The 25,324-nt window shown below is 41.2% G+C and overlaps 1 protein-coding gene across 6 annotated transcripts in view; it reads left to right on the top strand.

The window, feature by feature from the left end:
* The window catches only part of LOC140897144 (translocating chain-associated membrane protein 1), a 49,272-nt gene that overhangs the window by 9,962 nt on the left and 13,986 nt on the right, over nucleotides 1–25,324 (top strand). For 2 of the 6 annotated variants that reach the window (XM_073309513.2, XM_073309510.2), the window contains exons 2-8: nucleotides 8,923–8,983; nucleotides 16,316–16,434; nucleotides 17,572–17,688; nucleotides 17,778–17,836; nucleotides 18,460–18,544; nucleotides 18,782–18,852; nucleotides 23,228–23,332. In XM_073309513.2, coding sequence (XP_073165614.1) covers nucleotides 8,923–8,983; nucleotides 16,316–16,434; nucleotides 17,572–17,688; nucleotides 17,778–17,836; nucleotides 18,460–18,544; nucleotides 18,782–18,852; nucleotides 23,228–23,332 — 617 coding nt within the window. Of the gene's footprint in view, nucleotides 1–8,922; nucleotides 8,984–16,315; nucleotides 16,435–17,571; nucleotides 17,689–17,777; nucleotides 17,837–18,459; nucleotides 18,545–18,781; nucleotides 18,853–23,227; nucleotides 23,333–25,324 lie in introns of those variants that run through there. The other 4 variants (XM_073309516.2, XM_073309512.2, XM_073309514.2 and 1 more) reach the window with 4 other exon arrangements.

Raw genomic sequence — 25,324 nt, 5'->3', positions numbered from 1 at the left:
TTGCATGCATCCACACCCAAATTTGATGTAAATTGACAAAACCCAGCCTTTCTGTTGCCCAAATAAAACCACTTCTGCAAATGAAAGTCCTCAGCAGACATAATTCAGCGGTCAAAATGCCAGTGTGGATACTGCATTGCCTGTGTCAGTTAGGAGTTCCCCAGCAACAGTCCCATGATGCCCTCTGTCTGCGACAGTGACCACACCAGTCACAATTTTGAACTCACTGCCCAGGAGTCACAGTGACCAGAAACCTGACCGCTTTAAAATTCCCAGTGTGTTTTGGAAATACCTTTTTTCCTGTTACCTTACCTTTGCAGGCACACCCAGTAACCCACCTTTTTTTGAACAGAGAGCATGGCTCAGTGCAAAGATAGAGCATCACCTAAATCTTGTTCTCCTGTCTGGATCAGGAAAAGAAGGTCCTGAATCTTCTTTGCATGCAGGGAGACAGGGCTGTACAAGTCCAGCTACAGGGCAACCAGAGGAATAGGGCTTAGTATGCAGACATTGAAGAGCGAAAGCAAGCCCTGGGCTACAACAGGGAAAGAAGCAATGCTGGGTGAAGGACCTTCACCAGTTGTACTAGAAGGCAAGGGAGCAGAACAAAAAATTGGGTCCACCCATAAATCTGCCACTTCTAAAATGAGTTCCATTTCATAGGTGGCATAGACCTCTCCACAGTTCTGCCAGTTCTACATTGAGCTGCATTCCACATGTGGCAGAGACACCACCATCACCCCAAAAGTGACAGTGGACACACTTCAAGATCCAGAGGAGGAAACCCCTACAGTGCCCAGCAAGAAGGGGAATAGGAAGGAGCATGCAGACCCTTCAGAGAATGACCAGCTCTTCAAAATACAGCTGGAAATGGGCCAGACCCTGACAATCCCAGATGAGCCTGTGTAGGAAGGGAAAAGGAGCTTAGGTGTATTGCTGCACTTTTTTTTTTTTTTTTTTTTTTTTTTTATGCATGACTCTTCCCTCCCAACCCCTCTTCATGGTGCCCAAAACCTCCAAGGCCCTCTTCTCCCCTTTCAAAATGGCAGCCATTAGTGTACAATCAGAGAACAAAGGAATTGGCTTTTACAATAGCCAGGTTTTTTTTTTTAATTAATAGCTTAGTAGTCAACATGTTTTGATACCAAGATGGCTGAAATTTTTTTATAAAACACTACATATCAAGTCATTGCAAATGAACAGAAAGATACCAACACTGATATCTGAGCCTAAAAAGCAATCGGTGACTGTCCAGTTGGAATACCTGCTTTTTAAGCATACACTTGTACAGTACACATATAATGTAAACATTGCAGAGGACAGTGATTTGGTTTTAAGTCTGATTTCCCAGTCCAACAAAACAAATCATCCTGCGGTGTGGAGGAAGTGTTCATTGCTCAGGGGGCTCACTTTTCTTTAGCTTGCAGAACTAGGCAGTGGGGAAAGCCCTTCTTCCCTTGTGGAGAATTTTGTTGAACTGTACACAGATGATGTCATTGAAATTGTTACAGAGGACAAAAGAGACATTTTCTAGGAGATACTCTGATCCTGAGCCTAACCAGTCCTCATATGTTGCTGATGGGGAGAATAGGCATTGGACAGATGGCATTATCGAGACCGAGCAAAAGCAGAAGGACCAAGAAGTGTCCCAAGAAATATTCCAAGAAATGTTATGATTCTGTTCAAGCACCAGACACAGGTGTTGCACAATAATCTGGAGCAAAATGCCCAAATACCACCACCCATCAGCAGGTGCACTCCATGGACAACTCTATATACACACAGGACCATATACACATCCCAGTCCCCCCAAAAAAGACTCCGGCATAACTTTATCCCTTTCGTTGAATACCCGTGGAAAATAAAAACTATGACTAATATGACTTCTGATTACAACTTTGCTTTCATGCATGTAATAAAGGTTTTATTTGAGTTTACTGTTTGTTTTTTGCACTCAGTCTTTTTAAAAAATAACAGTATTTGTATTGGTGTCCCCAAACAGAAATGACATAGGCCAAAACACCACTCCCCTCTCACCAGATTCACAGCAGGAATTTATAAATATTGCCACTGAAGCCAAATATACAAAGTACACAAAAGCAGCATGCTGATATACTATGGCAAACTGCAATACCATGACACACTCTTTTAAGGCCTTCCTGAGCCATACAGTTCCTTTGTAGGCTCTTGTAACTGCCCTTATGTCTGGCTGTTCAAAATAGGCAGTCTTTCCATTTCACCCCTCCATGCTGCCGGTAATGTTTCCTCCTTTGCTTTCACAAATGTGTAATACACAACATGCAGCAATAATATACAAAAATATTTGCCTGGCTGAGATCCAGCCTAGTTATGAGGCATTGTCAGCATCCTTTGCACATTCAGCAGTCATCCTGGTGCTGTCTGGGTGTCCAGTGTAAGCTTTAGTGAGCCAAAGAAACAAAGGATGGGCCGGGTCCTCTGGAATCACTACTGGCATTTCAAGCCATCAATGTGAATATGCCAGTTAGGGAAGACTGTCCCTGCCTCATCTTTTGCAAAAATCTTGTATGCCTAAATATGCTCTTCCCTGACCAGCCAATGTCAGAAAAATGTTCCTGGTGATCCAGCTGTGATTGTATAAGCGTTGAAGAGTAACCCTTTCCCATCACATTCTTAGTGGCAAGGTCAGAATCAGGATACGCATCCCATCAATCACCCCACCTCAATTCAGGAAGCCCCTTGCTTGAAATCCCTCTATTTCTTGGACAGTGCCCTGAGTCTCAATCCTGTGCAGCAGGATATGCTTAATATTCTTGCATCTTCATATGAAAACTGTCTCCATTGTGGATTTTCCAGCCTTGAACTGACTGTTTGCAGTGCTGGACTGCAACCTTCTAGATGACTGCCACCTGATTCCCCCCCCCCCCACGCTTTTATTATAAATCTAAATGAATAATTCTGAGACACAAATTGTTTAAGTAGAGTTAGGGTTGAGAGTACATATCTTTTAATTCAGGGCAAAACCATAACAGGGACGTTATAATGCTTATTTCTGAGGTAATTACAAGCCCACAAATTCAGTGGTAAGTTTAAACTTAAAAGAAATCCAAACGTAAGGCTTGTAAATGCACGATTAAGGCATGTAAACAACCTTAATGTTCACTGGTAATGATGAGGAATTCATTTATGAGTACTCTAATGCATTCTGGTGTTTGTGGTCCTAGATTAGATTAGATTAAACGGATTTCTAAAGACACTTTTTCCCCGTAGTGGTGTCACTGCAGGTAAGAATTAATATTGTTTGTTGGTCTAACAACACATTTCCATATCTTGACATATTATATTTCTTCTATGGTTTTTGTCTAAGATTTTTTTTTAACTTTTAAGCTCTTAAAAAAATTATAGGTGAATACTAAAGGAGAAACCTAAAGAAAATACTACAGTGTGACATTCCTAATGATTTGAAGATATGTAGTATCAACTTTTTTTTTAGGGCTGGATTCACTAGTACACTCTAAGTGCTTTATGCCACTCTGGGGCAGAGCCAGACTGCTAAAGCATCAGTGCTAGTTTAACCTGGGTTTACAACTGCTTTGTGTCACCAGAGAAACATTAAGAAACCAGAGTTGTACATTTCAGTTCTTCTCTACGTAGGTGTCAGTGTGGATCCCACTTAAGGTGCACATGGCATCTCAGGCATGTGCAACTGGATATTTTTGGAAAGCAGTGTCTATCCAGGCTGCACAAATGCCTTTGTGTCGCCTCATGTTCTGGTACATGGGCATAAAGGGTGGGGCAATGCCAACCCTCCCTCAGTTGCTTGAGATCTGTGCACGCCCTGTCCAAGCAACATGTGCTAAAGTGAGTCAGGGTTCCACCCCAGGTTCTGCAAGAATTCACTTGGTGGCTGGACTCAAAGAATTTATGAAATAGGGTTATCTTGTAGTTGACCCCCTTCTGTGACTCTCATCACAGGTGCATTGGGGCAGGTTGGGGTGCCCACCTGAAGCATCTACAGATGAAGGGCATCTGGTGATGATTTGAAACTGCATCTGAATGTTCTGAAGTGCAGGGCCATCTGACTGGCCTGTGTGGCATTGCTGTCTGTCCTGAAGTGCTCTATGGTGCAGATGTTGACACACCACATGTCCACAATACGTTACATTAATAAGCAGGGTGATGCATAATCATCCCTTCTGTGCCAGGAAGCCTTCAGATCATGGACTTGGTGTCACCACAGGGTAACCTCACTGGCCTTACACTTTCCAGGCACTATCAATGATCTGGCACGCTTCCCAAGCAGGCACATGGTAACTAACCATAAGCGCATGCTGCAGAGATCCATTATAGAGTCAATATTTTGCCAATGCGAAATTCCCTCAATAGATCTGTTGTAGAGGAGGCACAAGCCCATGATAGTTACCAGATGCCTTTCTATAACAATGATCTCCAACCTTCCTATATGACTTTTTGATTTTCCTGGTCCTCCAAGATGATATCTAAAATCAGGTGGGACAAAACCATACTGATTCTGACAGCTTCCGAGGTAATTGTGGCCATCAGATCTCTTGCACATGTCAGTTTGGTCTCCCATCTATGTCCTGATTTGCCCAGACGTGGGGGTGTTTTCACAGAACCACGACCAGATGTTGCACCCACATCTGCAGTCATTGCAGCTGGCATCCTGGATGAGCATGGCTGACAAAGGCTCTTCTCGACAAGTGCAAGGAAACCACGTACTGAGCAGAAAGCCACTAGTAGGAAGAACTTCTTGAAATGGAAATGGTTCTTCATATTGGTAGGCTGACATAATCTGGACCCAGTTGAGACTCTCATACCACAGATCCTCAACTATAAGCGTTTAGTTCTTGCAAAATTCACCTTGCAGCAATATCAGCAGGTTATGCGCCAATACAATTGTACTTAGTCTTGCATTCAACATATTGATATTCCTCATCAAATGTTGGAGCAGACTCCACCAGGGCACTTGTATCATCTTCAGCATGCTTCAGAAATATGCTGATATCTAAGATATGTGAAACAGCAACAAGGAACAGCCCACTGACTTGTCATTATGCCCTTGACACCGTGGTTAAGTCTGATGCCAAATTTGGAACAACTTCAATTATTATTTGACTGATATTGCTGTCACTCCTCGAGTCCAGCATCCGGGTGGGGATACTGCTTACCAGTCACCTACTGTGGGATCCAAACTGACACAAAAAGAAGAATAGGAGCACTTGTGGCACCTTAGAGACTAACCAATTTATTTGAGCATAAGCTTTCGTGAGCTACAGCTCCGATGAAGTGAGCTGTAGCTCACGAAAGCTTATGCTCAAATAAATTGGTTAGTCTCTAAGGTGCCACAAGTACTCCTTTTCTTTTTGCGAATACAGACTAATACGGCTGTTACTCTGAAAAAAGAAGAATGAAGTTACTTCTCTGTGGTAACTGTGTGATGGGTTTTTTTTGTTTTGTTTTTTGAGATGATGTAGTCAATGTGGCTCCATGACCCACCCTTTATTCCTGCTTTTTGAAGTTCTTTGCAACATGGGCTTTGAATTATAAGGGAACTGAGGGAGGGTCACAGCCTTTTATGCCCTCATATCGGAGCATGGGGAGGCACAGGCTGCATGTGTGGCCTTGACAGAGATTGCTATTGAAAAATATCTGATCTCACACACGAGGCACATGGGCACCTTCAGTGGGATCCATACTAACTATAACATTTCAAAACCCCACAATTTCTGTAGGGTAAGTAACCATTCTTTTTTCCCATCACTCACTCCTGCTCTCACATCTTTCATAACACTTCCCTGTGTGCACACACCCCAGTGTCATACTCCTACCCCGCCTGTTTGAGTAGATACAGTGCAACGTGTGTGTGTGTGTATTCATATATATATAATTTTTTTAAAGAAACTTTTAAAATTAAGGTGTGGGGGGGTTTTGTTTTTATTTTTGTTTTGGGGTTTTTTTTGGTTTGTTTTTTTTTGTCCTCCTTTTTTGCCAATATTTATAACCAAAAGATTCATCCTTCAGCGTAGGCTGGCATATAAAATCTTCTTCAGAGAAACTCATACCTTCCATCACCATTTGTTCTTAATGGGACTGAGGCCACTGGCTGCATTTAACAGTAGTCAATATTTATATTATGGAGGCTCAAATTAGGAGGACGGCAGTCCCATTGTGCTGGGTGCTCTGCAAAGAAAGAAAAAGACCATCTCTGGCCTGAAGGGCAAAGGTGAAGACAAGTTACATTCAGAGAAGATAGAATTTTCTTATGAAGTCAGAAGGCAAAAAAGAGTAGATGAATAGAGTCAGTTGACATCTTTACTAAGGAAAGCCTGTGGCTTCAGTCCCTTTTGAGGGCAGTATGAGATAGCAGCCATTTTGAAAGAGGTAAATTCTCCTCTGAAGCTTTCTTAAGAACACTATTCTTCAGTTTCTTTTGAAGGAAAAACTTCCAGTTACAAAGAAGGGAAAAAATGACTACTATTCCTAAATCCTTTAAAAAACTACATTTTACCAGATCTACCCAAAATTTACATTACTGGACAATTGTTAGTGTAGATAGACAGTGCCTGCAATTAAATCATTTGTGGGGGCTGTGGGTGTGGAATGGTTTGGCAGACAGTGCTAAATTTCTTAAAGGACCCATTTGAAAACTTTAACTCTAACCAATTTACATGTAAGTTCTCAGACCATTTTTTTTCTGTACAAAGAGATCAAGGGCCTGGTTTACACTAGGAAATTAGATCACTATAACTGTCACTCAGGGGTGTGAAAAATCCACACCCCTGAACAATGCATTTAAACTGACCTAACCTCTGGTTTAGACAGCAGTAGGTTGACGGAACCTAGCTACCGCCTCTTGGGGAGGTGGATTGCCTATGCCAACAGAAGTCCTCCTGTTGGCATAGGTAGTGTCTTCACTGAAGTGCTATAGCAGTGCCACCGTAGCACCTCGAAGTGTAGACAGGCCTTAAGAGTTGAACCCACAAAGCAACTTAGGCTCTTAACTTCCATTGGAGTCAGGAGCCTAAGTTGCTTTGTGGATTCCACTCTTACATGCTGTAACTTGGGGAAGGATAAGCTATATTTCACACTCTCATACCTAAAAGGCTGAATCCCTGGAAGTGCAGAACTCAACTATGGATAAGGCCCTTTGTTTTTGATTTTTAATTATTTCCCAGGAATTTATTGGGTTTTATTTAAAAACTTGAAAAAAATTGGGGGAAAATTGGTAAAAACTGAAAATGAAGGAATGTGGCAGTTGAAGCCCAGTGCCCAGACTTCTCCCCCACCCAACAGTCAGTACGCCAACCCCACAGAACCACATGCAAATGTCAGAACTGCTGACGTCTTCAGTATTCCCTTTGGCTGTAAAGGAGCTGCCTTCTGGTGTTGCTGCAGGTGAAGGGGAGGTACCACCCTCTGGGAATTACAGTGCTGCAGCCTATGTAGTGATCTGGAACAGATGGTGTTTTGGTCATGGCCCATGCCTGGCTCACTAAGGGGCATGGGAGGGCTCTGCTAGCCTCTTTCCTTTTAATTTGGTATTGTTGGCACTTGCATCTACATGGCAATATATTCTTCTTACTTGTCTTTTGGTAGCAGACACTTGGCTGCCATTCCCACAGCAGGGAGACAAGTCAAACTATCATTTCACAAGAGAAAAAGACAGAACTCCTTTTTCCCATTGAGAACTGTTTTTAAAAGAGAGTTCCTTTACGTTCTAGGTCTTCTGGTATAGGAGGTTCACATGTATGTACCCCAAACAGTATAACTTAATTATTCACACAAGGGATTCATGTGCAGTTTTGACCCATTCGTTAAATTTGGATGTTTACTTTTTAAAAAATTTGTTATGCCACTGCAGCTTCCTCAGTGCTAGTTGAGTTTGTGTATATTTTACATAACTGTATATTTCTGTGCATCCTTATATCCATGTTACTAGAAATTATAGATTTCATAATACATGAGAAAAGCTTTTTCTGGTATGACTCATATTTCCTTATAAATCTTTCCAATGCCGGTCAATTTAAAAGAGAGCGTACAGTGGATTACACTTTGTGCATGTTACAACAGTGTGTGTGCTTCTCTCTCATTCAAATTCACAAGTGATTCGTGGGTATCCATCTCTGGCTTTATGTCCCAGGAATTTGAATACATACATTCAGATAGATCTATTTGCTATGGGAGGCCTAGGTACTTGGATGCTACAGTGATGGGCATGGTATAAAAATCTAGTTTTAAAAGTCTGCTGGACTTACTCATTTGACTAATATTAATAGGATTTAAAGAATCTATTTTACTTTTGGAGAAAATGAAAGTCATTTTAATTTCTGTACCTTCTGTTCTGTACTGAAAACAACATTTAAAATATTTTGTAAAGTGGTGTGAGAAGGATGACATTGAGCCTTAAGCTAAAATAGACTCATAGATTTTAATGCCAGAAGGCACTGTCATGATGATCTAGTCTGACCACCTGCACAGAAGTAAAGTCATGGCCCCATATAGCATAGACACACATGTTAAATGATTTATTTGAAAAGTGGATGTGAGTGTGTGAAATCATTAATGGTGGATGGTATCAACTATCAGCAAGTAGTATAAACTTTAACCAAGACTGGCTGAGTGGGACCCATCCCCACTTTCTTTGCCAAGTTCCAGTTACTTTAACTTTATATGTTTCTGCTTCATAAATATATTTAAATATTAATAACTGTTTGCATTAAAGTAACTGTGTTCCCTCAAAATTTATTTTAATTGATTTCATATTCTTCCTTATAGACTTCATCTGAGAAGGAGCGTTTAGGGGCTCTGGAATTACTATGCTTGTAGTTTAGTGTGGGTTTAAAACTTTGAATGTTAATGTGGCCAATTTTTCTATTTTTCCTCTCTCTCTCTCTCTTTTTTTTTTTTTTTTTTAAATTTCAGGTCACAGCCAAGTATGTCATCATCTTTATTACTGTGCAGTACAACGTTACGTACACCACTGGTAAGAATAAAGCAAATCCACCGTCTATTTCTCTATAGCATAACAACCCAATTATAAAAAGTTCTCCATTTATAAATAATAATGGTCTTACTGCTAACTCATTTCACTTGTATTTCACAGAATCTTTCTTATTTCTTTTTTGTCTTGGGGATTTCTAATGTTCTCACCATTATAACACCTAAGCTCCTAGTTCTTCACTAGTGATAAGCAATTACCACTTTTGATTTTTTTTGCTATAGTTAATACTGCTATTGCACCACAGCTTCACTTGATTAGGCATGGTGTGCCTTCCACTTGCTTTTTATAACTTGGTGCTTTTCATACCAAGTAGAATATTTTGTAACTCTGAACGTGGTTTCCTAAATGTTTCCCATTTTTAATCACACATTGTCTTATGTTCTTAAATGGATTAATTTATTTTTGTCTTTAAAAGTTACAGACATTACTTCAGGGATGACTATCTAAAATAGCTAGATCCTGAATAATGGCATAATATATCAGAGGTCTGACTCACATACTTAGAATCATAGAATATCAGGGTTGGAAGGGACCTCAGGAGGTCATCTAGTCCAACCCCCTGCTCAAAGCAGGACCAATCCCCAATTAAATCATCCCAGCCAGGGCTTTCTCAAGCCTGACCTTAAAAACTTCTAAGGAAGGAGATTCCACCACCTCCCTAGGTAACGCATTCCAGTGTTTCACCACCCTCCTAGTGAAAAAGTTTTTCCTAATATCCAACCTAAACCTCCCCCACTGCAACTTGAGACCATTACTCCTTGTCCTGTCCTCTTCTACCACTGAGAATAGTCTAGAACCATCCTCTCTGGAACCACCTCTCAGGTAGTTGAAAGCAGCTATCAAATCCCCCCTCATTCTTCTCTTCTGCAGACTAAACAATCCCAGTTCCCTCAGCCTCTCCTCATAAGTCATGTGTTCCAGACCCCTAATCATTTTTGTTGCCTTTTGCTGGACTCTCTCCAATTTATCCACATCCTTCTTATAGTGTGGGGCCCAAAACTGGACACAGTACTCCAGATGAGGCCTCACCAATGTCGAATAGAGGGGGACGATCACGTCCCTCGATCTGCTCGCTATGCCCCTACTTATACATCCCAAAATGCCATTGGCCTTCTTGGCAACAAGGGCACACTGCTGACTCATATCCAGCTTCTCGTCCACTGTCACCCCTAGGTCCTTTTCCGCAGAACTGCTGCCTAGCCATTCGGTCCCTAGTCTGTAGCTGTGCCTTGGGTTCTTCCGTCCTAAGTGCAGGACCCTGCACTTATCCTTATTGAACCTCATCAGATTTCTTTTGGCCCAATCCTCCAATTTGTCTAGGTCCCTCTGTATCCTATCCCTGCCCTCCAGCATATCTACCACTCCTCCCAGTTTAGTGTCATCCGCAAATTTGCTGAGAGTGCAATCCACTCCATCCTCCAGATCATTTATGAAGATATTGAACAAAACCGGCCCCAGGACCGACCCCGGGGCACTCCACTTGACACCGGCTGCCAACTAGACATGGAGCCATTGATCACTACCCGTTGAGCCCGACAATCTAGCCAACTTTCTACCCACCTTATAGTGCATTCATCCAGCCCATACTTCTTTAACCTGCTGACAAGAATACTTCTCGCTTCACGTCCCATAAGATAAATTTATTTTAAAATTACACAATTGACTTGAAATCTATCCAATATATATTTAAAAAATAACTTCAGGAACTACACCTGCCCTTGAGTCTTGTTACCAATTTTTGTAGGTGTAATCACATTTTCCTCTCTCTGTATCTATGAGACACCTCACATCTTCCAACTCCTGCAACAAATGAGGCAGCAGTCCTGTAGACAACAGCCTCATACACTGTACAACTCTGATTCATTCCTACAGCACTGTCCTTTCTCTGCACTGACAGAGGCAGAGGTGCTGTGGGAAAAAATAGCATATGGTCATGTAATTAAAGACTGTATTATAATGTATACACAGCAGGAGGTTGAACTATGGTTTTATGGGCACCCTTAATTCTGGCACCCTTCAGTACTTAATTTTGCAATCTTAACATTCCTTCAGCATAGTGTATTTTGGGTGTAATAAATAAATAAAATAATCCAACAACCCCACAACACTGAAAAAGCAGAATTTGACCCTAGTTTGTCACCAGCAAGGCTCAGACATTTATGTCCACTCTACAGATATACACCACTTGAACTAACAGAGTAATTGGTAGCAGTAAGAGACTGTTATCTCCATGTGGGCCAGCCACAAGCAGGGGACGATTCGCACAGTTTATCAATAGGGCAAAGTGAAGATGAATATAGAGCAGAGGAATATAGAGACTCAAGTCTTGGGTTTAATTCCATATTCTGAAGGGGAGTGGTTTTTTTTAGTGGTTATAGACCTCTGTAATCCTCTTTCCACCCTCATGCTCCCATTCCCACCCCAACATTCCTTTCTCACCCTTCTGCATTCCTGTTAGACTTCCTCCTTTTCCTCCATGCTGCCTGGAAGCCAGTAACAGAAGCAGTGAGAGCACAGGCAAGACAGTGTTCTTTGAGTAGTTTAAGACATGTATTCCACTCAGGCGCGTGTGTGCCTAGCACATCAAAGTTGGAGAATTTTGCCTACCAGTATCAGTAGGGGCAGCACTTATGCTCCTCCTTTCATAATCCCTCCCATGGCTATATAAGGGTGGTGCTGCCTGACCCCCTCTCAGTTCCTTCTCACTGCCCCCAGCTAAAGTTGCAGCGCTTAGTGTGATCTTTCTTCACACTTGTCTTCACAGCTCTTTGTAACTTTTTGTACATATTTATAGTTTAGTACCCTTACTTAGATGGTTTCTCCCTGTGGGATGCCCTGACTGGGGTTTAAACATTGCCCTTCTTGTGGGGCAGCTATCCTATCTCCTATCCTCGGAGGCAACTGCTGAGACAGTACATCGTTTCAAGGACTTGCAGGCCATGCTACGCTCATTGGAGATTTATAACCAAGCCGCAAAGAGACTGCATTTTGGGAACCAACAATGGCAATATTGTTCTCACTGATATTTTCATCAGTCTGCCTACCCCATGAGGCAGCAAGATTTCCTTAGAAAGGGGCACAAATCATGGAGGAGGAAACCTTCTTGGTCTAGTTTTAGTCAAATGGTCTGTCCTCTTCCTTCTTCAGCTAGACAGTCTATTTGAGTGGCGTTTCGAGAGCAGCACCATTGTTGTCAATGTCATATCCATGCTCCAAATATTTGGGGATAGGCTGTCTCACTTCTACAGTGCTTGGGAGACAATAAATATGGACAGATGGGTCTTAAACGCTGTGGGATTGGGTTATACCATTAGTTCCTATCCATTCCACCCTCCAATCTTCCTGTCCCTCTAGAGGAACCCCTATCTTGAGTCACTGCTGTTACAGCAGGTACAAACCCTGTGTACTCTAGGAACTATAGAGGAGGTTCCTTATCTTTATGGAAAGGGGTTTTGTTCCCAATACTTCCTGATCCCCCAGATTCAAGGGAGGAATGAGACCTATCCTCAGTCTCCACGCTCTCCACAAACATAAGCAAGTACATGAGATTCTGCATGATTACCCTGGCTGCTATTCTTCCCAGGGCTGAGGCAGCGTTGGTTTTCTGACCTCCCCTCTCTGTCAGCTTGACCTCCCAAACCTCTCACTCAACGTCATGGCCAGAATGTGTATCGAGCATTGAGTAGTCTGCACCTTAATGTGTGGAGGCTGCCTGGCTAGATCAAAGGAAGGAGCAATGCTTGGAGGTAGTTAGAGATTTTCTGCTTAATAGTAGAAAACCAACTACAAACTCTACCTATTTGTCTAAGTGGACAACAGTTTTTGATTTGGGCAACATCCAAAGACATTCAGCCCACATTAGTGCAGATTCAGGACACTTTTAGGATTATTTGCTGCATTTGAAATCTTCAGGTCTCTCACTGAGCTACTTGAAGGTTCGCTTGGTGGCGATTCCTCTTTCCATTCTCCTATTCAAGTGAAGTTGATATTCTTACACCCTGTGATGGTGAGAATTTTTTTTTAAGGGTGTTATCCATTTTTTCCCACCTGTGAAAAAAACAGTACCATTGTGGACTTTAATACAGTCCTGGCAGCGCTGATGAGTCCACTATTTAAGTCAGCAGCAACATGTTCACATGCTCTCCTCTCTCCGAAAATGGCCTTCCTTGTGGTTATAACACCTACAGGAAGAGTTAGTGAGTTGCAGTCCTTAATGGCAGATCCTCTGTACACTTCAAGATCCTCTGTATACTTCAAGGACAAGGCAGTGCTTTAAGACTACACCCAATTTTTTGTCTAAAGTGGAATCTGTGTTTCACTTTAATCAGGTTATTTACTTATATTTTTTTCCCAAACCACATTCAAGTGCAAAGGAGCAGCATCTACATAACTTAGATGTCAGGTGGTGTTTAGCGTTTTATTTAGAGAGAAATAAGCCATTTCGTTTATCACCTTGAATCTTTGTGTCCTATGCTGAGCAAATGAAGGCCATGCAGGTCTGTTTCCATGCAGACCATATCCAAGGGGATTACTCTCTGCATTACCACCGCTTATGTAGTGGCTCAGGTGACACCTCTACAATCATTGCAGGTTAATTGAACCAGAGCTTAGTGGACATCTGCTGTGCTGCTTAGTGATGTCTCAGCAGTGGATATCTGCAGAGCTGAATGGTCTTCTGTGGATACTTTTGCTAGGCATTTCACTATCACCATGGCATCAAGATTGGACGTAAATTTTTGGAATGCACTTCTGCGCACTGATTAAAGACTCTGAGCCCACCTCCTGCTGGAACAGCTTGTGAGTCACCTGAGTGGAATACAACTCTGCAAGCAGTCGAAGAAGAGACTGTTGCTTACCTGTATTGTAACTGTTGCTCTTCAAGATGTGGGTGCAGATATGTATGGCATGACCCATGCTCTGCCCCTCCACATCGGAGTCTCCAGCTGGGAAGAACTACGGAGTTCAAAGGAACTATGGAGGGTCCGGGCAGTGCTGCCCTTATGTAGCCATGAGAGGGGTTATGAGGGGAGAGGACGAGCACCATCCTACCCTGACTTGGGTGTGCGGACAGCTGAGTTGAATACATGTCTGCACCCACATCTCCGATGCATCGAAACACTAGAGCTTCTCAACAAAATGGTTATAAGATTTATTTAATTTGAACAAAATAGCATACTTCCCTAATCTCATCCTTAAAAATCACTGAACCACTTTATCTGAAACACTGGGGTGGGGGGGAATCAGCTTGAGGCAGGTACCTGCCATGGGAAACTTCAGCCTGAACAGTTAAAGTCTGGAAACACAGTAATAAGCAACTGAACACAGGCTCTTTAAATGGTAAGTGTCAGACAATCTTAACTACAGGTTTTGCTACATGCATTGCCTATAATAAGAATAACCTGTCTATGCCTGAAAGGCATAAGTGCCGACTCCGTGGGTGCTCTGGGGCTGGAACACCCACGGGGAAAAAATGGTACTGGCAGCCCCCCAGTCAGCTCCCCCCCCCCGGCCCTCCCCAGAGCCTCCTGCCCACCGGCGGGCCCCATGAATCAATTCCTCCTCCCTCCCTCCCGCCGCAATCCACTGTTTCGTGGCGTGCAGGCAGGAGGCTCTGGTGAGGAAGGGGAGAGGAGCAAGGACACGGCCCTCTCAGGGGAGGGGACAGAAGGGGGTGGGAAGAGGCAGGGTGGTGGAGCAGGGACGGGAAGAGGCGGGCAGGAGTGGGGCCTTGGGGGAAGGGGTGGAGTGGGGGCGGAGCCGGGGGTCAAGCACTCCCTGGCACTTTCAAAAGTCGGCGCCTGTGCTGAAAGGACCTTACACTTGTTCTCTTCACCCTCCCTGTGCATTCAGTATTTCTTTACGTAATGTTTTCATATTGTGTTTACTAAATTTGCTGTTTTTACAGAAAACAAAATATTCCAAGTCTAGGAAAAACAAAACAACTATGCTCATTATCTTTTTGGGCAAAAGCCTTTATGCTTTTAATTGAATATTACCTCACCAACCTTGCTTCATTGATTAGCAGAAACCCCCAGCTAATTTTTTCATACATTACTGTTTGCAAGCAGTGATGGATATGGAATATGTAGGTCAGGGGTTCTCAAATTGTGGGTCAGGACCCCTCAGGGGATCACGAGGTTATTACATTGGGGGGTCATGAGCTGTCAGCCTCACCCCAAACCCCGCTTTGCCTCCAGCATTTATAATGGTGTTAAACTATATAAAAAATGTTTTTAATTTATAAGGGGGGTCGCACTCAGAGGCTTGGTATGTGAAAGGGTCAACAGTACAAACGTTTGAGAACCATTGAATTGTAGGCAGATGCTCTTTCCCTCCCCCAAAAGGGGGGGGGGGAATAAATGTGCTCTGCTGTAAGCAATGGGATTCTGCTTTATTCTTTCACTAAACTTATGCCTGAGGGAATTCTGTGCCAAAAAATTAAAAATTCTGCACACAATACTTTAAAATTCTGCAAAATTTTGTATATTTTATTTCTCAAAATAACACAATATAAGCACATCAGTTTCAATTATTTTCTGTCATTTATTTCAAAATACATGTCAACAAGTATGTCTGTAACAATACAGACAACACAAAAGATTCAGGAAATGTTTTTTGACAAATAGGTTCCTTACTAGGCATATTAATACAGAACTCTGAGTAATAATTCATTTAAATTACAATACAGAACCGTAATTCCCGCACCCCTCAGAAGCAGTGCAAAGGCTTGGGGAAGTTAGGGTTAATGGAGAAGCTGAGGGAGAGGGAAGTGAATTGCTGGGAAAGAGCCTGCGTGTGAACTTCGAGGGTTGTTGGGTATGGGTGGGGAAAGTATGGAACAGGTTTTTAAATTTCAGTGGATATGTAAGATGCCCTTTTTAGAGAGAGGGTAAATTACTTACTTATAATTGATCCATGAAGCTGAGCTACATAGATCCATACATTGATGGTAATATCCTTTCTCCATACAGCTACACTTCTTGAGATGGAATTTTGCTGGGTCTCTATATTTTCTATGGCGTAGGCCAGAAAGAACTAATAGAGGCTGACACACAATGGTACTACCCACAGCATTTCCCTTCCAGTCTTACAATTATAGTTTTGTTTGCATTTGGGGTGGGGAATACTCCAAACTATTTGAGGGGGGATCAGAATTAATTTGCCAAAGATGCAAGAATTTGGATACATAGGATACTATGTGCCAGAGAACAAGTAGATAAGGTATTTATCCTTTCTCTGTTGCATAGAACATTTCATAAGTAAATGCGTTCTATTCAAATAGATATTTTTGGAGTAATTAAAACTTTGTTTCAGATGACAGGAGTGAACCCATTCATTTCTATGAATATGGTCCAAAAGACATTGCCACCATCTTCTTCTACATGCTTATAGCCATTATTCTGCATGCTGTGATCCAAGAATACATATTAGATGTAAGTTAACCATGGGAATATAATTTACTTATGTAAATTATTTATTTAGGCTGTTTTTTACACGTTTGTTCTGCTAGTCTTACATAAGATAACACCAGCACTTGTATAAGTCATGTTGCAAAATAAAATAAAACCATGTAGGTGTATTTACGCATTACATGCTGGTGGTTCCTTTGTCATTCGATATAAATATTATTAGATTCTGGAAATGTGTCTATATAACAATATATTTAATGAAATAATATTTAATCACAGTTTCTCTGACTCTTCTAGTATTCTCCATTAGTAAGTGGATGGAAAAAACAGGAGTTTGTCTACTACATTGAACCTTCGTGTCCCTAAAATTTTAAATTGGAAGTCAGTATAGAAACTGTTTAAATTAAAAATAAATAAATAAATAAAAAATGCTGTCCCCCTTCCTCCATTTTGCTTTATTGGAAATGTTTTGATTTAATATGAATTAATATCTAAATGTACTTTCCACTCTTCCTTTTATCTAAAGCTGGGGGCGGGCGGGGGGAGAAAAAAAGCAGAACATAAGAATTTCTTTAACTAGTGAATTTTTTCAGTTTTGTTTTCCACGCAATTTTTTTTAACCTCAGTCTTTAATGGTGACCATTGACATTCCTCTGCAATCGCTGTAAATCTACAGAGTTAGGTTTTGACTGTAAACTTCTGGGTTTTCATTTTTTGCCTCTTTGCCAAATAACTTCTCAGATTTGTGACTTGCTTAAGGTTCCGGTATTTTCATTGTTGTATATGTATGCTAGAGCTCCATTACCTGGAAATATGAAATATAAAGGGCCTGGTCAATCTGGCCTTACAATGACACCTACAGCATCAGACCCTAACTAAGTAATAAGGCTCTCATCCTGAAAAAAAAAATACATGACTAAATTTAAGTACATAAGCACTTCTCATATAGGCATCAGTATGACTTCTCACACACAAAGTTAAGCACCCATGTAATATTTTTCAGGATCAGAGCCTAACATGAGGAATGGAAGATCTTGGAGGTAATGGCTACTTAATTGAGGGCTAAGTGCCAAGTAGCTTGCTTTTTTTTCCTCTACCAATAACAATAAAGTAAAATATTAATCTGTATTTTATACCCCCAAATGTGTTCCTTGTTTTCAGAAAATTAATAGACGTCTCCATTTGTCAAAAACGAAGCACAGCAAATTCAATGAATCGGGGCAGCTAGCATTTTTCTATTTGTTTTCATTTGCCTGGGGAGCAAGTATTTTGACTGCAGTAAGTAAGTCAAATTGCTATCTGTATTTGTTTTAAAAATACACATCTAAAATATTATGAAAGTTCTTAAATGACAACTTTTTTTCCAGGAAGAATTCATGACAAACCCTACTTTGTTATGGAAAGACTATCCCCATTCTCGCATGTTGTAAGTGTTTTTTATTCTCTTTTTTTCTAACTGTTTGACAGTTGGCTACCAGAAATTTGTTTTGGTAATATAAACAATGTAGACCATTTTCATTTGTATTAGTGACCAATAGCTGAAAATCCTTTGTTCTGTATTCCAAGTGTGAGTGTGCGTGAGGGAGGGGGGGTGTTAGGCTCCCATCCTGGAAATACTTGTACCAGTGTTTAACTTTACCATGTGAGTAGCCACACAGATTTCGATGAGTGTAAAGTTAAGCATATGCAGAAGTGTTTAGAGGATTATTGCCTGACTCAGTATTACTAAACCTGTCTGTCTTCCACTGAAGGAACTGGGTGGGTAGGTGCGTGTTCCTCCACTCTGCAAACAAAAACAAAAAAAATGATCCAAAAGGTGATCTAGAACTTGCAAATAGGAAGGAAATTTGTAAACACTTATTCAAGAAATTACTTCTTGACTTGATAGTATCTGATAAAGCAGTTTCTGTTTGCAATTCCTTTGATATATAGGATAGCGTATTATAGGTCAGCATTTCTTATTCTGAGGGAATGAGGTAAAATATTGTATCCTTTAAAAACCTAAACACTTAACATCCTAAACTTCTTCCCTTCTAAATTATTGTTTAGTTTTCAGGTAAAATTCTTCTATGTCTGCCAGATTGCCTATTGGCTTCATGCACTCCCAGAATTGTACTTTCAAAAGATTCGAAAGGTATGAATTGAAAGCTTTGCTACTTTACTTTAAAAATACATTTTGAATTGCTTGATTTGTTTGGTAATGTAATCTTGGTGGGAAACTTAAATGGGGTGCACACTTCAAATAGAATTCCTTTGCCTTACAGAGAGAAGTACAGCAGTGAGGAAGATAAGGAAGGTTGACACATTTCAGTATGGTGGGTTTTAAAGCAGGTTAGCTAAAATTTAACTTTAAGTTTTCTCTTAATTTTAGGAAGATATACCAAGACAGCTATACTATATCTGCCTTTACATTGCTCACATATGTGGTGCCTATGTATTGAAGTAAGTATCTGTAAATTGTTACTAACTGAAAAGCTTTACTTCATTATTCCAATATCAATTTTTTTTTTACTATTTTTCATGTGGCGCTGCATATTCCCACTTATGGGTACTGTGCCGCCTTGTGGTGCTTTACGGTAAAACCTTCTAATAGCAGTGTCCGTTAGATCGCTCTCATGATCTTTCCCGCTCCCCTCACATCAGGACATACTAAGCAAAGGCTATATAGGGGTCGGAGCAACCTCACCACCTCAGATCCTTCCACATGCCTGGACAGATGTGAACCACTCTGGTCTTTTTGGAACCAGAGCCTCTTTTCTTGATGTAGTTAATGTTGTTGGTATGTAGTTTAGTTAGCAGTTCTTTCCAGTTCTGCATTATGGCAGAATTGAAGAAACAGAAGAACCTGGGTTTCAAAAGGTACATTTCCTGCCTGGCTATCTTCCCAGCATCTCACGACTATGTTCAGGGCCTCAAGTACTTGGGAGAAACTCATTCCTTTTCTAGGTGTTTGATCTGCTGGACCTTTAGTCCCAGAGACTTGCTTACAGCTCCTCCTTTTCAAGAAAGCTCTCGTGGCCAGACCCTCTGGATCTGAACAGTCCTCAGAACCAAGTTCTAAGAGGCCAGTCTTGGTTTCCAGTAGTTTGAAAGGACTGAAGGGTTCCAAGAATCCACACCCTATGTTGGGGCTGGATGCCCCCGAAGTCAAGCTCCCAAGGCTACATGTGTTTGAACCAAGGGCCATGCACTTGGCTCCAGCTGTCTTGACTCTGGTGGAGTAGTCGAGAGAGATTTTGGCCACCATCATTGGTGCCATACTTCATGATTTGCAACTGACTGATCCTGTCGAATTCCTGTGCTACAGGGCTAGGATCAGATTCAGTGTTCACTTTTGGCTCCAGGAAGATGGATTTCATTGGTGTGTCCAAACTGAGGCGTCTGGCAGTCCGGTTTTGGCCCACAGTCTGCCAATTGACTACCCCTGGTATGCCATGCAGTTCAAATAGCTGCCCCCCCATCTCTCCTACCTCTCACTCTTTAGGGACCCCCCTCTCATGAGGCGATTCTTCTTGAAGTGGAAAAGTTGCTTCTTTTAGGAGCAGTCGAGGAGGCTCCTGACTTAAGGGGTCAGAGCTTTTATTCCTTTTATTTTCTGGTTCAAAAGAAGGATGTGGGGGTTTAATTGGATACTAGATGAAGGGACTTGAACAAATATGCTCAAAGGCTTCATTTCCAGGTGTTGACTTTGGCCTCCATAAATCCCTTCACTGTTGCTCATGGATTGGTTCACAACTCTCTCTATCTAAAGGATGTGTATTTTTATATTTCTGTTAATCACAATTATCCCAAGTACTTTGATTTATAGTGGCTGGGCATCATTTCCAGTACAAGATGCTTCCATTTTGCCTCTCCATGATGCCCAAGGTATTTACAAAATGCCTCTCTGTGATAGGGGATCATCTGAGCAATCAGGGTATTTTCATTATCCCTATGTGGATAATTGGCTACTGAGGGGCATTGTGCATGAAGACCTGTTAAATCATATTGTCTTCACAATCAATCTCTTTTCAGACCTCAGGCTTCTTTTCTACTGCCCAAAGTCAATTCTCTGCCCCTTTAAAATGATTGTCTTTATAGGGTCCATAGTGCACTCTGTGGAAGGAAGAGCTTTTCTCCCAGAGGACAGATTTCTCAAAATGAGCAAGCATATGTAAAATATTTGACAGTGTTCCTCTCAGAGAACGAAATTCTTCTTGGGTCTTGTGGTCTTTATGGCAGCTGCTACATTTTGTGACTCCATTTGCTTGTCTGATAATGAGACTGCATCACTGGATATCTCATGTCTACAGACCAAGCCAGAACAGCCTTCAGATGTTGATCACCATGACTCAGAATGTTATAGTCTCTCTATAACGGTGGTCTGTAAGGGTGAATATGCTCAGAGGTGTACAGTTCTGTGCTCCAGTTATCCCTGACAGTAACTTCAGCTACATCAAACAAAGGTTAGGTGGAGCATCTCCATTTGACAGTTCAAGGGCACTGGTCTGTGCAGGAGAGACCCCTGTGTAACGCGCACACCTTCTGGGTGTGGTATTCTGTTCCATCGTGTGTGTGTGTGTGTGTTAAAATGAATCTGCTCTACAGCCTTAGCTAAGAGCCAGCTGGCTTGTAGCTCATGTGGTAGAGGCTCATGTATTAAGCTTCAGAGGTCCCCGGTTCAATCGCGCCCGCTGATGACCGGGTCTCTCAGTGTTACACCTGCACATGAGCGTATTAGTGGGCTATTCATCTGGCTCTCAGATTGTTTCTTCCTCACCTTTCAGGGGAGGGTTGTGCAGCCAGGTCAGGGACAATATATCAGTGATGTATTACCTCAGCAAGCAAGAGGTGCTCACTCCACTCTCCTGTGTGCAGAGGTTATAGGTCTATGGGATTGGTGTATTAGTCACAAAGTTTATCCCATTGCTCTACCTCTGGCAGAGGAAAACAATGAATTCACAGATTATCTAAGCAGAGACAGATCTTGGGTGCACAAGTGGTTGCTAAAGGATCAGTTAGTCCAGACTGTGTTCTCCAGTTGGGGTCAACCAGATGTAGACCTGTTTGCAACAAAGTTCAACAAAAGATTTCTCTTCTGTTCAAGAGCATGCAGGAACAGTCAGCCCCTGTCAGATGCCTTCCTTCTGCACTGGGAAAAGAGGTTGCTGTATGCTTTCCTCTTGTTTTCCATTGATCCAGAAGGTAGTGAGAGAGCTGTCAGGGCATGGCAAAGATGATACTCATTGTCCCAGTTTGGCCATGTCAGCAGTGGTTTACCAATCTCCTTTAACTCCCTGGAAGTCTTCCTGTGTTTTCCTCTGTCCCAGCAGGAGGACAGGATCTTTCATTCAGACCCACAATCACTTCACCAAATAGTGTGGGCATTCAGACTTTGACTTTACTCTTGAGCAGTCATGTTTTTCATCTGTACAGGATATACTAATTAACTCTTGAATACAGTCTACAGGTCCATTTTAAGCAGCATCAGCTTCTAGATTTCAGACTTGCATGAAGGGAAGATCTGATTCCCCTGCATTGGCTTCCATTCCTTGTGTTCTGGAGTATTTAACCCCTGATTCTTTAAGTACATTATCTAGCTTATCATTAAAAGTTAATTTGGCAGCCATCTCAGCGTATCATACTCTGTCTAGTAGATTGCTGTTTTGTTTGTTCAGTTAAAAGATTTATGAAGGTCTTATCAAATGTGTATCCCCCAGTTAGAAATCCTGTCTCTTCTTGGAACCTGAATTTGGTGTTTGTCATGCTGGTAAAATTGACTTTTGAACCCCTGGTTGAGTGTTCTACTATTTATCTATCAAAATGTCTTCTCTTATTGCTATCACATCAGCAAGGGGAGTGAGTTGAATGTCCTTATGGCTGATCCACCTTTCACGTCTTTTCATAAGGATAAGTAGTTCTCAGACCTGATCCCAGATTCTTGATTAACATGGTGTCTCATTTCCACATCAAGCAGACCATTAATTTGCCAGGTTTCCCCCCTGCAGCTGCACTCTACTCAGTGAGAATCTGTCCTACATACTTTGGATGTCAGAAGGACCCTGGCTTATTACCTAGAAAGAACTAAATTTTTTGTATATCATCTAGATTGGTTATGTCTTATGCCAAGAATGATAAGGGGTATATGATTTCTTCCCAAACTATTTCTCAGAGGGTTAAACAATGTATTACTGAATGCTACCTACTGGCAAAAATTCTTGTGTCTGCTGCAATTAGACCATTAGACAAGTGTGGCTACCTCCTTTGCTTGTCTTAGGTAGGTGTCTGTTGCTGAAAGTTGCAAGCTACAATCTGGACTTTGATGGAAACTTTCACTAAATGCTATGCTCTGGACTCGGCTTCTAGGGCAAACACTGGATTTGGCAAGGCAGTGCTTGTCTCCATTCAACTAGGACTCTGGGTCCACCTCTAGGTTAGTCTCAGCACTGTTTATCAGTCTGTTCCATAAATGGGAATATGCAGAGCTGCTCAAATGAAAAAATGAAGGTTATTTACTTGTAATCAAGGTTCTTCAAAAGAGCTCTGCCTATTCACATTTCCTATCGCCTTCCCCTCTCTGTCAGAATATTTGTTTATTCTGTATCTCTGGCTTTGTGGTGGAAGGAATTGAGTTGATGAGGGTGCTCTATCTCCTATGTTCATCTTGGGTATGTTGTGATGCTGAGGAGGGGGGTAGGAGTAGGAGTGGGAGCATTGAAGCTGGCACTTCTAAAAGAAGGCTTTACGATAAGGCAGCACAGTACCCACAAGTGTGAATATACAGGGCCATCTTGAAGAATCTCTGTTACAAATAAGTAACCTTCATTTTCCATTACAGCCTTCAACGTCTGGGGCTAATTTTGCTGGTATCTCACTATCTAGTGGAGCTCATTTTTCATGCCTCACGTCTTTTCTACTTCAGTGATGAAAACAAGCAGAAAGGGTAATTTTTGCATGTACTATCTTATTTTTATTTTACTACCTCTGTGTTTAATTTTCAGAGCTTTATTGCGATTTCTATTGGCATAAACATGTTTGTGTGCATGTAACACAAAAAGCAAATGTTAGGACATCACACATCCTAAGCTATATCTGTGATCCCAGTATTACTATTTGGTTGGAGTTCCATGAGAGTTCCAGTGTCGTCATGTAGAATCAAGGAAACAGATCTGTCACTTCATGATCATAATAATTTTTCAAGTAATATTTGTTAAAATCGTGTCTAGGGTACATATTAGCCATCTCTGTTGTAAATGCCTACCTGCTCCAATATATTTTTCATTGCAAGTATATTTATGGAGATCTTTGTTTTAAAAACAAGTGCACCTTAGAATAAAAGTAACATGGACACCAAAATCACTACACTTCTCTCAGAATCTATTTGTGTTTTTGAACTTTGTTCATTATTGTAAACCAATATTGTAAACAAAAGAACTGACAGAATTATACCAGTATTTTATAGTAATAAATGCACAGACAGTCTAAACAATGTGTATTACTTTTATGATAGGAAGAAAATCAGTCTTTGCATTATCAGTTTTATATTCTGCTCTTTCTTTGCAAGGGGTGGACAGGAAGTGAAAGTAAAATACTTATAATTTATGGAAGGCAACAGTTTCAAACAGCATATAAAGTAAAATTGTTCTGTATCTTGAGTGAATTGCTCACTTATTTTGAGATGTAGAGTTATAAGGACACTTGCATGAAAGCTGGGAAAGCTGGGAAGGGGAAAGACAAGAGGACTGGTTTGTAGAATGAGGGTGGAGGAAATGAACTTTGTGTGAGAGCAAAGGGGAGGAAGATGAAACTTACAAGAAAGAAGTAAGTAACTAATAAGAGGGATGCTCTGCATCAATCTGAACACTTTTTACTCAAATCCTAACCTTCATGTCTGTTTGCAATTCTGCTCCACTTTTCCACTCATATCTCTTGTAGTGTCTCCCTCCACGCTCCTAGCTGTGCAAGACTTGACTGCCTACTCATGTGAGACTTCTACAAATGTCATCTTGCTTTCTTCCACACAGCCTCTTATGCATACACAGTCCTCTTTGAACTAATCTGTAAGGCTACTACTCTCTTCTCCATATCTCTACCCAAGACCTGTTTCTGTCTCAACTCCTAACACCAGCATTTAAATAATTAGGCTGAAGGTCATTTGGAGAAAGTCAATATGTATTAATGCAAATAAAGTAAAAACAAACAAACAACTCTTTCTCCCATTTTTTTTAAGTTGTTCATCTTAGGCTGTAAGTTCTCCAGACCAGGGACCCTATCTACTTTTATTTGTGTAGCACCCAATGTAACAGGACTGCAGTACTGATCAGGACATCTGGCCACTACTGTAATACAAATACTATGTTGTATTCCCCGTTCTGCCTGATCAAACAATGTGTTCTTCAGGATAGGGACAGGCTTCCTTGGATTAGGAAACACTACCATTCTTTGTGTGCTACCCTAATCTTAGGTTTCCATTCCTTATTTTTATTTATTGCCTTAAAAGATGAGTTAGAGAAGCATTTTGAGTGTTTTAGGAGAACTAAAATGTTGCTGTTTATAATAAAAATAATCTTGAACAATAAACCATCAAGAGCCATTTCTCCATGCGGGCTTCCAGGCTATTAGTAACTTCGTATTTAAGGTTATAAATTCCCACTCTCATAGCTTTCCAAAAACCCTGGCTTATTTTCCTAGGAGGAAAAAAACCCAACAACTTCTGCTTGAGCTGTCACAGGCTGAGTATAGGAGTGTTGGGTATTTTTCTTTTTAAGTTTGAGATTTATTGAACAAGCTGTGTTTGAATTGAGATTCTGAATGCACTTTTCATTTTGAAAATAGTTCCAGTTTTTTATCCAATAATAATTTAAGTGGCATGATGTAAAAACTTCTGTACTGCTGAAATCTTTTAGAACTGCTTTCTATAGTTCTCATGGTATTC

Source organism: Lepidochelys kempii, chromosome 13 (genome assembly GCF_965140285.1).
Source record: "Lepidochelys kempii isolate rLepKem1 chromosome 13, rLepKem1.hap1, whole genome shotgun sequence".
Taxonomy (NCBI): Eukaryota; Metazoa; Chordata; order Testudines; family Cheloniidae; genus Lepidochelys; species Lepidochelys kempii.
Note: the sequence above shows the minus strand (reverse complement) of the source record. Positions and strands in the feature narration are given on the sequence as shown.